The sequence below is a fragment of the Poecilia mexicana genome, unplaced genomic scaffold (assembly GCF_051168715.1).
Source record: "Poecilia mexicana isolate PSO_F unplaced genomic scaffold, ASM5116871v1 scaffold_11, whole genome shotgun sequence".
In the NCBI taxonomy this organism is placed as follows: domain Eukaryota; kingdom Metazoa; phylum Chordata; class Actinopteri; order Cyprinodontiformes; family Poeciliidae; genus Poecilia; species Poecilia mexicana.
The window spans coordinates 21,021,639-21,037,553 of NW_028263380.1; the positions used below are offsets into that span (position 1 = coordinate 21,021,639).

General features: G+C 42.1%; 1 protein-coding gene across 1 annotated transcript; it reads right to left on the reverse strand.

Annotated features, from left to right (window-relative positions):
- Positions 1–426: 426 nt before the first annotated feature.
- ints3 (integrator complex subunit 3) lies at positions 427–15,915 on the reverse strand. Its single transcript, XM_014984189.2, has 29 exons — positions 15,575–15,915; positions 13,871–13,954; positions 13,657–13,740; positions 13,459–13,572; positions 13,051–13,135; positions 12,906–12,972; positions 12,144–12,285; positions 11,941–12,070; positions 11,373–11,470; positions 10,145–10,336; positions 9,978–10,065; positions 8,635–8,714; positions 8,453–8,544; positions 8,259–8,365; positions 8,055–8,174; positions 7,657–7,786; positions 7,511–7,565; positions 6,600–6,703; positions 6,355–6,519; positions 5,818–5,971; positions 5,634–5,702; positions 4,984–5,059; positions 4,787–4,900; positions 3,989–4,037; positions 3,744–3,911; positions 3,271–3,371; positions 3,110–3,182; positions 2,883–3,039; positions 427–1,351 (listed from the first exon to the last, which is right to left on the reverse strand). The coding sequence occupies exons 1-29, from the start codon at positions 15,656–15,658 to the stop codon at positions 1,274–1,276; spliced, it is 3,060 nt and encodes a 1,019-aa protein (XP_014839675.1). The 5' UTR covers positions 15,659–15,915; the 3' UTR covers positions 427–1,273.

The following is a 15,915-nucleotide window of genomic DNA, read 5'->3' on the forward strand; positions in this document are numbered from 1 at the left end:
TAGCATGAGAGTTGCCAGAAACCACTTGTTGCATTCTTTTTGGTTGTGCTACTTCTGCTTTTCACTATTTCATAATTATGAATCTTGTTTGCAGCAATTTTAATGAGTGTAAACGTTGACTTCGGGGAACAGCTCACTCTGAAAGGAGCTAAAAAATAGACTAAAACCTGAATTATCTAGAAATTATTTTGTGTAAAAAAAAATGCAATAATGTTAATAGACATATTCTAACCTGTTAAGGGATTAGAAAAAACGTTAAGGAGAAAATACTTTCCCAAAACAATGTACTTTCCTGGAAAGAAGCTAATTTTGATCCATAGATGAAAATTAAGTCATTTAATCCGGGGTTGGATCAAGGAGGCACCATTTGGCTCCAGAGATGTGCATGAACAGATAAATGGTTTCGTCCTGTACAAACATCAGCCGTTCATCATTTGCTCATTTATTATTTTTCACATCCTGTAAAATCAGCTCTGTGTCTGAACCAGTTAAGGCTTTGTAAAGACATATGGCTGTAAATAAAACTGCGGCAGAGGACTTCTGCTGTTTTCTGACTCGGCTTTGGAAAGCTTAAAGATTTAGTTTCAAAGATCCTTAAAAACGCGACTCTGTAAAAGATTCACCGTCGATAAAAAAATACTTCTGCTGATCTGCATCCATCTTATCGTGTTTCTGCCAAAAGTCAGAAAAGATCAGAAGCTCTGGACTGAAAAAAAAATCAAAACCACATTTGAGATTGTTTTTGTACACAACAGTAAATACAGTGAAAGGTTGCCATGACGATAACTGTTGCTGCCGTTGTGCTTTTGAGCAACCCCCACTTTGCATTCCAATCAAAACTCCCAAGTAACAAACGAATGAGACCCTGAAACCATCATTTGTGTTTATGAAGAATTCACCTGACATGAAGGAACAACAGATGCTTTTACTGCAGCAAGACAAACAGGAAGTAGCTGCTAAAAACAGCAGGAAGTTACGAGTCCACGCCCCTCCAGGGAAAAACTACAGGGGTCCCTCTCGTCATGTTTAAAAATCGGTCCATTTGGATCAAGAGTTTGTGGTTTCTCCTCCCAGCGCGATCAAAACCCAGCAGCCTGCGCCTCGTCTCCCTGGCAACGGCATCAATCTCAACAGGAGGAAGTTGGCCCACGACCCAGATTTGAAGTCCCAAACCTGGGGCCTTCTTCTCCCTCCGTGGGGGATGGGGAGGGGAGCGCTGAGCGACTGGTCGGATGGCGGTGTTTGTTGGCATCTGATTGGTCAGAGGGTTCAATCAGTCGCTGTCGGAGCCAACCGCTGACGAGCCTTTCCGCTTCCTCTTCGGCGCTTTGGGCTTTGAGTCTTCCTCCTCCTGCAGCAAACAGACAAACAGAAACAAGGTCATGATGCGTTTCCCCTGGAGCTTAGCCTTAGCTTTGCTTAAAAACACAGACAAACATAATTCATTTTTATATAAAACACAATAAAGCTGGGACAAGTTCAGGATGTCTAAATAATTTCTTAAAGGGGCAGTGTTGTACGTTTTCCATGTTTTTCATAATGTGATTTATAGCATAGTCAAGTAACTGTTAAATTCAGTTGTTACAAAAATCCTATAGATGCCAAATATGACTTAAAAAAGAAACTTGACTTTGTAATTTAATGCCTTGAAATTGGGCCTCTGTCTCTTTAAAAACTGATGCTGCTTCTGAAACTGCACCTTCAGGAAGTCATCACAACAAGGCTCCTTCATTAACCCTTTATCAATGTTTTTACCAGCGTCACACTGGGAAATAGCTTGTATAGTTCCACCAGGTGTTTGCTAATTGCTGCTGGCTAGTCTGAAGGAGCCGAGAGGGGAGGGCTGCTTGGAAACTGCAGCTACGAGGAGGGGCTACATCTCGAAGGCGGAGCTAGGTCTAACCAGGCGTTTTGTACAGCTGAATGGTTGCCATGGAGATTAAAGGATTTCTCAAACATGCATGAAAGAATCAAGGCAACAATCTAGGTATGTTGTTCATGAGGGAATTACATTATAAAACTATTTAAAGCTAAAAAAGTTGATGTTAAGTGATACTGCACCTTTAAAACCACAGAAATTTCAACAAATATAAATTTGTTTTTCTGTAAAACACAATAAAGCTGGGACGAGTTCACCACGTTGACATGGGGTCTTAAAAATCCTTTCTAGAATTTCAAATACATCTCAATACATTAGAATGTCATCGAAAATATTTAATTTTATAGATTCATTACTACTATATTTAAAGCTTTATTTCTGTTAATGTTGATAATTATGGAATCCAGACAATGAAAATATTACATCAAACCATTAAAAAATGATTTTACACAACCGCTGATGGAAGACTAATGACCTGATGGAAGCGACGGAAGATCATAAAATCACAAAAAAGGTTCGGAGTGCTGAATACGAGCATTTATCTTATAAAGTTTGGTGGAAGAAAAAACTATTGTAGAAAAACGTCAAAGAGGATTGTTAAATGGGGGTATTATGTTATATCCAACAACACAGAATCATTTTATAGCACAATCTATTAACTATGTTACCAATAGTTGTTATTCAAATGCTGTATGTATCAAATGTGACAATTTGACACCTTGAAATTGGGTCTTTGTTTCCTTAAGATAATTAAGGTATTTACAGGTTAAGGTTTTCAGGATGCACGTCTCACAACAATTACGTGAAAGTTGGATCGGACTGAAGTGTGAACATGATGTGTTCCTGGGTAAATTATTTCCTCTCGCATCTTTGAGAAAATACATTTATTTAAGGGCGAAAAAAAATATTGCTCATTTCAGTTTAAGAAGCAAACATGACGGTCTGTTTTAATCTTCGCTTCACTAAAGCGATCAGAAACAGAAAGGAAGTTATTTTTACGTACTGAGGCACTACTGGAGGCGCTCTCCTCCTCGTTGTTGGTGGGCGGAGCTACGCCCTTCCTGGAGCGAGGCGACGAGGCCGGCGCTTTCCTCCTGGACTTCAGAGGCTTCGCCTGGGAATCCTCGTACTCCTCTGCAAGGGCGAACAGGTCGCTGAACCTGCAGAGGCAGAGCGTCGGTCAAAAGAAACCGTGACATTGTGATGAATGCGTGTTTGTAGCATGCTGACCTCATCTTGTGAGCTTCGTCGCAGCTGGCCTGAACGTGCTGCAGAGCCTGAAGGATGGGAGTCTGAGTGAAGACTGAAAGAAAGAGGAGAGCCGTCATCGACCTGAGCAGGATCAGCTGCTGTCTGCGTCCGTGTGTGTGTGTGTGAGTGTGTGAGCTCACAGTTGTTCTTCATGTTGCTGAGACTCAGCCTCAGATTGTCCAGGTGCTCCAGGATCTGTTCCAGGGTCAGCTGAGCCAGTTTGCTGCTCGAACTACGAAGACTGAAGGTAAACAAGAGGAAACTGATTCACTGATAAGCAGAACAAAAATGTAAAACTTAATTTTTCACTTTTTGGACCTAAAGAGGAACGATCTAGAGTAGCAAGGTGAACTTTAGAGTATGAGTTAATGAGTAGATGTGGCCTTAGTTACTATGACAACAGAAGTAAACCAGAAAGCTTAAAAAAGACGGTCACTTTTTATTGCATATAACATTTTTATAAGTAGATTCTGATTTAAATGTGATAGTTTTGTCCAAATTTATTCAATTTATTCTTAAATTGTGGTGAGGGGCCACAAAAAAATTAGTTCAGGGACGAGAAATGGCCCCTGCACACCAGTTTGAGCCCCCTTGGATGTGTAGTCGTCCCCACCTCTGCCTCTTGCGCGGCTGGTTGTTGTTCTTGATGAGCTGAGCCTTGATGTGTTCCCCCAGCGTGTCATCATATTTGGACGCCCAGTGGCGCAGGATGCTGGTGGTGAACTGGTCCTCCGGGTGGCAGGGCCGACTCAGAACCATCTTCACCATTTCCTCACTTGGCCTGAGGGCAGAATAAAGACGGAGACGTTAGCACAGGCGATGGGTCACAACGTGAAAACACGTTTCATCTGGTCGTACTTTTCCCTGCGGAGCTGCAGCAACAGACAGGACAAGGCCTCCGGATGCTCTGGGAACAAGAACACAGAAAGTTTTAAAAACACAACCAATAACTGTTAGCAATACGTCAACCAATCAATACATCAATCAATATGTCAATCAATACATCAATTAATCCATCCATCCATCAACCAATCAATACATCAATCAATATGTCAATCAATACAGCAATTAATCCATCCATCCATCCATCCATCCATCCATCCATCCATCCATCCATCCATCAACCAATCAATACATCAATCAATACATCAATTTATCCATCCATCCATCCATCCATCAACCAATCAATACATCAATCAATCAATATGTCAACCAACCAATCAATTAGTTTTCCATCTATCCATTGAACCAACAACCAACCAAGCAGCCAACCAACCAATGAACCATCCATCCATCCATCCATCCATTGAACCAACCAACCAACCATCCATTGAACCAACCAACCAACCAACCAACCAACCAACCAACCAACCAACCAACCAACCAACCAACCAACCAACCAACCAACCAACCAACCATCCATTGAACCAACCAATCAATCAACCAACAATCCATTGAACCAACCAACCAACCAACCAACCAACCAACCAACCAACCAACCATCCATTGAACCAACCAACCAATCAACCAACAATCCATTGAACCAACCAACCAACCAACCAACCACCCAACCAATCATCCAGTCATAAATTGCATTAATAATCCGTTATTATTATTTTAATCTTGGACATTCTGTTGCCCAGTGAAAGTTGCCACCTTTGTATTTGAGGTGCTGTAGGATGGGGATGATGGTTTCCAGTGGGATGCTGTGGGCCAGGAAGAGCTGCCAGGTGCTGTACTGTTCAAACGTTTCCCACTCCAGAGACTGAACTGAGGAGGAGAAACAAACAGAACACGTTGGAGTCCACAAACCCACAAGAAGCAGAACCACACTCTGGATCTCGGTTCCTTACTGAGGATGTTCAGAACCGAGTCTTTCCGGAACATGACCAGGTTCCCCATCATCACGTGACACATCAGCTCCTGTAGCTGAACACAGACACATCCAGGTGAGCGTCATAAAAACTTTAATTAACACACCAACACTTCTAATGTGGCCCTTAGATGAACACATAAATAAAGACTTCAGGAAATCAATTATGTGCTTTAATATTATTCTATCAATCAAAACAACTTTTAATCTGTTTACTGCCAAATTACATCAATCCATCCCTCCACTTCCTCATGAAAGTCAGGATTAAGTGATGCTAACTCCGACCTGCAGGTGGCAGTGTTTCTTACTCATTTTCTACTGACTTCACTGATATGTCGAGTAACTAAAAGTTGGAGTTACTGTCATCCATGAGTGCAAATATTTCTAAATTAGTTCCACAAAATCTGTAATTTTGATAGCAAGAAAAAAAAAAAAGAATTGTGAAAACTGTTGTAACGTCCTGGTGGATCCAACGAGAAAAGAGGCTCAATATTATTTCATTTTAAGAAGTGCTTATCGAATGTAGACGCGTTCTGTTAATATCTTAACAGTTTTTATGGGGTTTTGCATTTCATACGTTCTGGCCCTTTAAGAACATTCATGGTGTTGCTCTGACGCCACTGGAGTTACCTGCATGGAGTCGATGACGGCTACGATCATGTTGAGCAGCTCGCCGCTCCGCAGCGTCTCATCTGGAAACTAAGCACACGCTTTCAGTGGGAATGTGTTCAGCAACACGTGGGGGAGGAGTTGCTCAACACAGCCTCTCCAGAACCTCTTTGAGGTACGGGGTCAGAGGTCAGCCAGTGTTTACCTCAGAGTAGATGGACGGCGTGAGGTAGCAGAGCAGCCGGACGTCGTCCTCCTGACACGCCTTCATGTCCATCATGAGACACGTGTGCAGGTCGCCGAGCGCCGTCGCCTGGGCAAACGACTCGTACAGCATCATCTTCCCGTTCGCCGCTTTGCTGTCAACACAAACGCACAGATGATCACATGAATCAAATAATGTAATGTCTGGGACGTCGCCTATTAGCCGCTAACGCTAGCAACGCTCCTGCAGGCGCCGACACTACGCAGCATTGATTCAGGAACACAAAAAGGAAAATAAAAGGAAAATAAAGACGAAAAACAACCGTAAAGTCAGCTTACAAATTTCATTGTACGCTTTGTGAATCTTTATGAGACTAATTTAGCTCCATACTAATACACTGCTGTAGTTTTTTGACAGGCTTTACAGAAGCGCATCAGTTGTTTTAACGCCCATCATGGGAGATTGTGTTGCGTTCTGAATACGTGCAAAGGGTCAATAATAATAATAATAAAAAAACACGTTGGCCCGTTTCCTCACCTGGCCTTCAGGTAGTACAGCAGGTGGTATCCGATCTTCGGCTGCTTCTGGTAAAGCTCGGCCAACATGTCCAGCAGCACCGAGAAGCCGCTGTTGTCCTCCTGCATGGTGACCAGGTTCCTGAAGATCAGGCAGACGGGTTTGGAGACGGACTCCTCCAGAGACCTGCAGAGAGCAGCGGAGGCGTCAAACGGACCGGCACCCAGCGGAGGGACGTCGGGTCGGGTCAGGGAGGACGGACTCACTCCTCGGTGATCTCCTCAGGGAGAACCTCCCCTCTGAAGTGATCTTTGAAGAGCTCAGCCAGACAGGAAGCCAGAGCCGACATCTGCTCCGTGTCGAAGTCGTCCTGGAAAACAAGAACAACTCATTCTGGAGCTGAAACGGTTAACCGGATCAAAGTATGCAATTTTTATAAAAATTATGTTTTTTACATATTTGTTAAAACTTTCACCATGTTGTGACAATATAACATGGGACAGACAATCTGTGAAAAGATCCTCTTCCACCTCCAACCAGAATCCACCAATCACAGCCAGGAAGAGGGTCTTAACGCTGTTAATCAACCCTGTGAAAGCACTGCTAAACATGATAATGGCAGAGAAACAACTTATCGTTAGAGGAAAATCATTTATCCATGGCCATGCTAACTAGCTATAGCATTCACAACAGGCTATGCTAGCTGTAGCAGCATTAGCAGAGATCAAAGGGGGAAAGAGAGGTGTTGAGTAGCACTAAGACCCGCCTCCTGCCTCTGATTGGTTGTTTCTAGTTGGCGCTGGAAGAAGGAAGGACCTCTGTTTTTTCACAGACTACGTGTTTTATACTGTCATGGTAAAAATTTCAACAAATATGTAAAAAAATATTTTTTAGTTATATACTGCAGCTTTAATTATGGCCCATAAGAAAACAAATATCTTTTTATAACTCACTGAAATGCACGTTAATTGTTCTAACTATTGTTATAATTAAAAAGCAGAAGCAAAGCTAGGCTTGTGCTAACTGTCACATGACCTAAACAGACAGACAGCTGCAGCACCCATCACAGTTTCTCTTTCACTGTGAAAATCCGACTAAAGATTCCAGAAAAAACAGATTTGTTTGATCAAATTAATTAATTTCTACTTTTTTCTGCTTTGTGTCAAAGTGAACTGACCTCCATGATTAGATCCACAACCTCCTGCATGACCTCGCACTGGGTCTCCGTGTCACTGAGAGGAGGACAGACGTCAGAAACCTGATCACTATGGAGACAGCCGTACTTCCAGACCGAACCTGAAGGGGGCGGCGTTGAGCTCTCACCTGGTCTTCTGAATCTGCTGCACCTTCTCCTTCATGGTGTCGTCTAATTGGTCGAGCCAGGGCGTGATGTCAGCTGGCTCCTCTATCACCGCTTCTTTGATCGGATGGAACCGGAACTCCCTCTTCTTTCCTGCACAGTGATTGGTCAACGGTTAGAGTGATGTCACGTCCCACCAGGAACATCTGCAGCCCTAAAACAACCCATTATAGAGTACTAGAGAGGTACCAATTATTTTATTTCACTTATTTATGTATATGATTAAAAATCTTTAAACGTAATTGATGAATCTGCCCCCCTCGGGGGAGGGCCATAGAAAGTCAGTCCAGGGGCCACAAATGGCCCCCGCCCCGCACTTTGAGCACCCTTAGCTTGCAGTGAATCTCCTCCATTTTTCTACCTTTATTGTTGACTTCCTCCTCATCATCGCTGAATGCTGCCTCCGTGTGGTCGTAGCAGCCCTCCTCCTTGTCCAGGACGTGGTTGTCCATCTCCATGGAAACCGCCTCCTCCATCTTCACTGCAGGGCGCAGAAACATTTCAGCTCAAGGTGTTTCCTGTTGAGTTTTACTGTGAAGCGGCTTTCAGTGTGTGCATGCGCTACCTTCGGTGGGAGGAGACGGCGGGCTGCAGAACTCGGGGAACCGCTCCCTGAGCATCGAGCGAAGCTCTCGGTCCAGTTTTGGGTTATCAAACAGGGGAGCAAGGTGACTGAGAGACAAACCAGATCAGTTAGAGGGAGGAAAACATGTAGATACTTTAAAAAACATAAGTCAGTGAATGAGACGCAGCTCTTACGCCAGCACCCTCTTCTCCATGATGAAGTTGAGTGAATTGAAGACGCCCTGCCGGACCTGAGTCTCCAGCGGGGGGAAGAAGTGAGGGATGATCTGAGGGGTCAATGAGGAGGAGATGTGTTACTCATTGGAAACAATTTTGTGTGTATTTGTGTGTATTTTAGCATCCAGGTTGCGTGTTACCCGGCACATGAAGTCCAGCAGCGTGGCTGTGATGGCAGGATGAGGCTTCATGGAGTGATGCATCACAAGGATAGCCGGTTCTGGAACCAAATAGATAGAAAATTATACAACCAAACATGTCTGAAAAGCAGAAGTGGAGCCTTCTGCACAACCAACAAGAATGCACCAAATGGTTTCTGGATGGTAAGTAAACAACAAAACACTTGTCTTTTCCAGCAGCCATTGTACAGCACATATTTAGGACTGTCATAATAACAAATTTTGCTGAATGATAAATTGTCCCAGAAGTTACTGCAATAAACTATAATTTTGTTTTTATGAGACCATTTTCAAGTAACATAATACTAATGGACACATTCTGAGAGCTCAATAAACTTTAAATTCAAATGAACATTTAACACTTAAACTGGAAGATACTTTAAATTTCCACAATAAATAAACAAAACAATAAATAAAATTAATTATGAAATCTCCAAACAAATCTATCCTTCAAAGAAAAGGTTAGTTGAGATCAAAGCACCTAACTGAACACTTTTATCATCCTGTTTTACCAATAACTGGCAGAAAGAGAGAAAAAAGAATAACCATAAATCACCAAGTGGAAATTATTGACCTTATTTTAATTTTTCATGCGATTAATTGATTAATTGCGTCAGGCCAATGTATACAGCAGTAAAAGCAACTGACCAAGCTTTCCGGAGCTCTGCCTGGGTTGCTAGGTAACGGATGGAGCTCTCCCTGGGTTGCTAGGTAACGGACGGAGCTCTGCCTGGGTTGCCAGTTAACAGACAGAGCTCTGCCTGGGTTGCTAGGTAACAGACAGAGGTCTGTCTGAGTTGCTAGGTAACAGACAGAGGTCTGTCTGAGTTGCTAGGTAACAGAGGTCTGTCTGAGTTGCTAGGTAACAACCCAGCGCCCATTGAATGTGACTCAACAATCAGGATGTTTTTTAAACGTGTCGTTTTTCAGACACCAAAAAATATTATATCATTGCCAAGAAATGGGCAGGAGTTTTTTTTTTAACTCTTCAGCTGAACCCAAATAGACTTGAAAACATGCAAATACGCATTTCGCATAATAGGATTTTGTATGACTATAAGGAAACTGAAAGCTGGTATTGATCAGGAGATCTCTGACTGGGGAAATAAAAAACAGAACATGAGCTGCGCTGTCTCTTTAAGACATTTATAAAGCAGATTTTAAATATGGCATAAATTAATGGGTCAAAACATAAAACATTTGTTGAAACCTGCTTTAAATATTGATATGTGAAGATCCAGAACTATTTGCATATTTATGGTTACACCGGTTTCCATAGTAACTGCCAGGTGTTTCATTGTTACCTATATTCATGATGCTGTCTTTCTCTGGGTTGAAGAACAGCCAGTCGTAAAACAAGGCCAGCTTGGCGTTGGAGGCCGCCACGTTCGACTGCAGGAAAAGATCACAAGTTAGTTTGTTTAAAAAACACCACTTCCCCCCCTGGGAGCTTGGGGTCGCGACCTCTTACCGTGCAGGTGGTGAGCAACCAGCCAATGATAGCCCAGCGCGGCAGGATGTCGGAGCTCAGCACCTCGTTGGAGGGGTGGACGACGCCGCAGATGTAGCGGATCAGGTCACAGCGCAGCGACTGGCTCTCCGCCGTGGACAGGTACTGCCTCTGGAACCAGTCCTGGTACCGCTTCTGCTGCCCAAAACGCACCTGGGCGCAGGTGAGGACGCAAATTCAACCACACGACCAGAGCCTTTCAGAAATCATCACATCCCTTCAACGTCTCCGTAATCTGACTGAAAACCTCAGACTTAAACTGGTTTTATGAGACAAACCAACACAAAATACAGCAAAACTGGGAAGCTGAAGGAAATGATACATAGTTTTATAATTACTTTAAAATTCAAATATGAAAAGTGTGATGATCTTCTTTAAGAAGATGTAAATTTACCTCTGGATTCAATAATGTATTTTTAAATTTGAATTTAGTTTGAAGTACAGAATAAATTAGGACAAAATTACGACTTTTAAATCAAAATCTACTCAGAAAAACGCAACACACAGTTCTAATCTTTTCCAAGCTTTCTCTTTTACTTCTGTTGTCATGGTAACTAGGACCACATGACAAGAAAAACAGATTTAAAAGTAAATTTGGTGTAATTTTGTTGTGGAAATTCAATGCAATTGTTAGGCCTGTCGCAATAATCAATAAACCAATTAATCGCATGATAAATTAAAACAAAGTCAATCATTTCCATTTGTATGATTTATTGTTTTTCTCTTTCAGATAAAAACTAGATGACAAAAGTCTTCATTTTTTTCATGTTTACTGCGACTTTATAATTCATTTTATTTGCTGTTTCTATTGTTTTATGTATTTATTTTGGATATTTAAAATGTCTTCCAGTTCCAGTGCTAAATGTTTGTTAGAATTTAAAGTTTATTGATCTTTGAGAACATGTTCTTTCATTATTCTACCATTATATTACTTGAAAATTGTCTCAAAACAACAATGTCATCGTTCATCATAATAACTTCTGCATCAATTTTTCGTCCAGAAAAATTTGTTAAAGTGACAGGCCCAGCAATTAAAAACTGACCTGCATCTGTTTTATATCCATATTTAAATCAACAGTTATTGAGTCACTAAGAGCCTCAGAGCACAGCTTTAATCACTGTCATTAAGTTCCCTAAGGTTTGTGTTTGAAGCTCAGAGGGTGTGAATACTTCTGGGTTATGTTTTTACCCTGGAGGTCATGAACAGCAGCTTGGTCTCCATGTCTGGAGTCAGTCGACAGGCGAGGAATTTCCGAGACGTTCGAGCTGTCAGGAGCTGGAGGATCCCTGCAGGAACGACATCGCAGTCGGAGACAGACATGTCAGGAAACAAAGATAAAAGAAAACGACAACATAACAACATTTGGAACTGGGCGAAACAGTTTAAAAGTAAAATCTCTGATCTTTTCCTTTTGTCTTATTAGTTTATTATTGCATTTCTATTACTTTAACTTTGTGACATCATGACTTTATTTTCGTAAAAAAAACATTATCTTGGCTAAACTCTTATATTTTGTTGTAGAGTTGATCTGAATTCAATTCAAAGTCCAAATAAACAGAAGCTGCAAAATAGGCTTTAAAACAAGATGGCCGCCCTCTGTGTGCTGACGTCACTCTGAACTATGGAAACCGAAGCATTGGTGAGAAAAAATCCAGGTCTTTCCAAAAATTAAATCTTAAAAAAGAAGTGATTATTTGATGAAAAATGCACCTTTCCGTCCCTGTGGCCGTTTTTCAGGTAGTGAAGCTGAGCTCACCTGTAAACTGAGGACTGAGAACCTGCGGGTTGTGCAACAAATCCCGCCACAGCAGCTCCATTTCTGGGATCCGAGCGACATTCTGCAGCAGACGAACCAGATCTCTGCCGATGATGAGGCACTCCATGAACTACAAACACAGAGAGAGAGAAAGTTATCGACGTGAGAACGAGAACTGAAACAGGAGATCGTCCTTTCCTCACTTTTTCCCGCAGCATGCTGATGCAGAAGTCCACTTCTTTCTGGCGCAGAGGCAGCAGGTTCGGCGTGCCGTGATCCACAATCAGACGGAGGTAGGTGTACACCGACATCGCTATTAGCATCCCGCTCTTCAACACCCACTCCCTTCAGAGAACAAAAACATTTAGAGATTTAATCATGAAAATTCACCAAACTGTAAACATGATCTATTATGATTCCTTGAACAAGTTAAGACAGATCCACAGGCTTTAAAAACATTATTTTGAGTTCCTATTGTTTTTGGGTCTCTGTTACTTTAAATCCAAATAAAATGCTGTGACTCAGCGTTTACACTCACACATTGTAAAAATGGCTACAAACACATGCGCAATTGTACAACCGTAAATCTTTGAAAAGCAGAAGCGGAGCCTCCTGCACATCCAGCAAGAATGCAGCAGGTGGTTTCTGGATGGCAAGTCAACAACAAAACACCAGTCTCTACCGCTGGCTGCTAGACTCTTCCAGTAGCCATTGTACAGTGCATACAGCTGACTAAATGTGCTGGAGGTCTGCTTGGGTTGCTAGGCAACAGTGGAGAGCCCATCAAATGTGACTCAACATTTGGAAGATTTTTGAAATGGCTCGTTTCGCATTGCCAAAAAACAGCTGGGGGATATCTTTAAGCGTCTGGGTTGTTTCTTAAAGAACAACCCAGACAAGAACACGTGAAATGTGAATTTTTCATAGTAGGCCCTCTTTAGAGAACGGATGTGAGTGAGGCTTACTTTTGCTCGAGCAGGATGTCCAGGACGCTCTCGGCCAACCAGATGTTCTTAGCGGAGATGTCTCCGCCTGCAGAAGCAAACAGCAACATCAGAACAAACAGAGCCTGGTTTCTGAAATAAAAGACGAAGTCTGTGTAAATCTAACCTGCAATCTGCTTCAGAAGAGTCATGATGACGCCGTCAGCTCCAATTACTCCACTCTTCACCAGCTCCCTGACCAGCCACACCAGCTGCACACAAACCAACCACTAACACTCTGAGCACATAGATCTAGAGAAACATATCCATGTGTTTATCTTTAGTTGCAGTGATCATTGCAACAACATCTTCACAGGTCTGCCTAAAACAATCCTCCACTGCAGCTGATCCAGACGCTGCTGCTGGCATTCTGACTAAAACCAGGAAGTTAGAGCACATCACCCAGTTCTACAGTCCCTACACTGGCTCCCTGCAGCTCAGAAACTTTAAAATACTGCTGCCTTGTTGCTACACAAATAAACTCGACTGATTGGTTGATTTGTCTTATTTCTTTCACATCGACGATGGGTTCTACCTGCGTTCTGGGATTGTCCTGCAGTTTGAGGAACTTCTCCATCAGGATCTGGTTGATTTTCACCAGCACTATGTTCATCCCGTCCCTGTTGACCAGCGTCAGATCTCTGTAGCACTGTTCCAACACACCAGATCAGAAGGCTGTTATGATTCAGTTGCAGTGATGCTGAAGAAGAGCAGACCTGGAGAGGCGACTCACCCTCTGGGCCTGGGTCGGCTCTGTGAGGACCAGGGTGAACAGACCCAGACAGACCTCCTCATGCTGCTGCTGGCCTTTACACACCTGCACAAAGGATACACAGAAGTTTGTTCAATGATTTCACACAAAAACATTTAGAAAACTCCAGCCTTTAATTTGACAACCCACATTATCGTACTACGTTAACTTTGTTGTCATAATGAGCGTTTCTTACGTTGGCAGTGAGTGCATCGTTGGCTTCCCGTTCTGACAGCCCATTGGTCAGTGCCTGGACGATCACAACACACCGTTCCAATCTCTGGAACACATAAAATAAACATGAACCATCAAACACACCAACACAAACTCCAGGTCAGCTGGCTGAAAGACAAGCAGACCGTTTGAAAATATTTCTAGTCGTGAAATGTGGAAGCTGAAGTAGCCATACTCTTAATTTAATATATTTAAGTATTAACGTGAAACATTCAATAAACAATCTTCGATTTGTGCAATAAAAAAACAGTCCTAATATGACCATTTAAACCCGCGACAGAAAATACTTCATCTTGAAACAAAAATAAGCTAATTCAACGTGTTCCAATGTAAACACCATCATTAAACTCTAATAATAATACAGATACTTTTTTTTATGGAGTTTGAACCTTTCCTTAGGATAAGAAGAATTCACTCATGTATAAACTAGTTAACCTTTTGGTATTTAAAGACATTAACCAACAGGCTATTAGGCTGATTTCAGAAATCCAGCTAAAAGTTCAATCTTAGTGGATTAAAACTTCAGCAAAAAGCCCTGACCATGTACCTAAAAGCAATGAAAAAGAACAAATGCTTTTTATGTTTGCAATAATTTTAGAAATTCTTGAAACTGCAATAGCAAAAGAAAAGTTGATTTTTGGGTACCAGTTGAAATATATGCCTACTTTCTTCTTTTCTCTCTTTATCCTTTGTAAACTTTAGCATTGTGTTGCTATGAGACTCTGTCCAATTGGCTAAATATTGCATTGGCATACACTGCAAGTTCATAACGCTTGGAACATATTGACCAAGAAGTACTGCACTCCAAACTGTCCTTTGGAATATAAATATTGCAATGTTCTACACACTAAGCTTTTAAAACTAGCCGCAATGCATAAATATTGGCATCAGAATCAAAACAATAAATTAAGTTTAAATATGTAACAATAACAGTTCAACATTTACTTAGCAGAAGCATGAATGTTTGTTGCTTTTGTGGTTTAAATAACACCAGCTCCCTCATTTTATAGATTTTACTTTTAAATCTTTGTGTTAACACCACAATATTGTGGTATTTTTAGTCAGTCAAGGTAAACATGGTGGCCTTACAAATGGTGCAATCAGTGCATCTTCAGCTTTTCGTCTTCAGGTTAAAGAGGAAAAGTGAAAGTAAACGCACTTTTCTTTGGTTGCTTTTCTGAACCAACCGTGGATGATTCCACAAGTAGTTATAATTTAATAAAAAATAAACAGGGTCTCAACAGTTCTGACATGTGAAACAGGACGCATGCGCAACTGTCACATAGGTCTCATCCATATGTTTACGTAGCATTAGCATGCTAGGCTATATTTCATGAACTTGGAGATTGTAAATAGAAACAGCAGCGTTTCTAAAAGCCCAAACACTGAAAACAAACACTACAACTTTATCTCATTCAGCTCCATGTCTTCAGCAAGGTGTTCACACACCTCACAGGTCTATTCCTGTTAACTACCGCCGCTAACCTTCTGCTAGCTATGCTAACTAGCCTGTTAGCAGCAGCACTTGATAAAATGGTTCCATGTCTTTGTACCTTTGGCTTTTTTGCACAAATTTAATTTAATTGGGTCTATTATATCAACGTCCTGTCTCGGTTCATCCAAAATAAAATTAGGTATCCAAGCTAACCAGTCCTGGTCTCCCTACCTCCTCTAACTCGTCTTTAGCATCCAGCTGGGTGGACACCAGGAGCCGGCCCTGTGGCTTCGCCTTTGCCGGTGCAGGCTCCATCTGCTCCCGCCGCGCCTCGCCGGGGCCCCGCGGAGCTGTGCTGGGTTGGGACTACCGTTTCAGTGATGTTGTGGGTGTCTGTATCGATGTAATGGAGAGTCACGGGGGCTGTGGCCCGGGCCAGAGCCTCGCTGTGAATCACTTCGGCCAGTTGATATGTGTTTTTAAAACTTATTTGGAGGCAGCTTGGATACCAGTCTGACTCCGTAACACCGTCCGACCACAGTAACATAACGGACATCCGTACAGACTGAGCT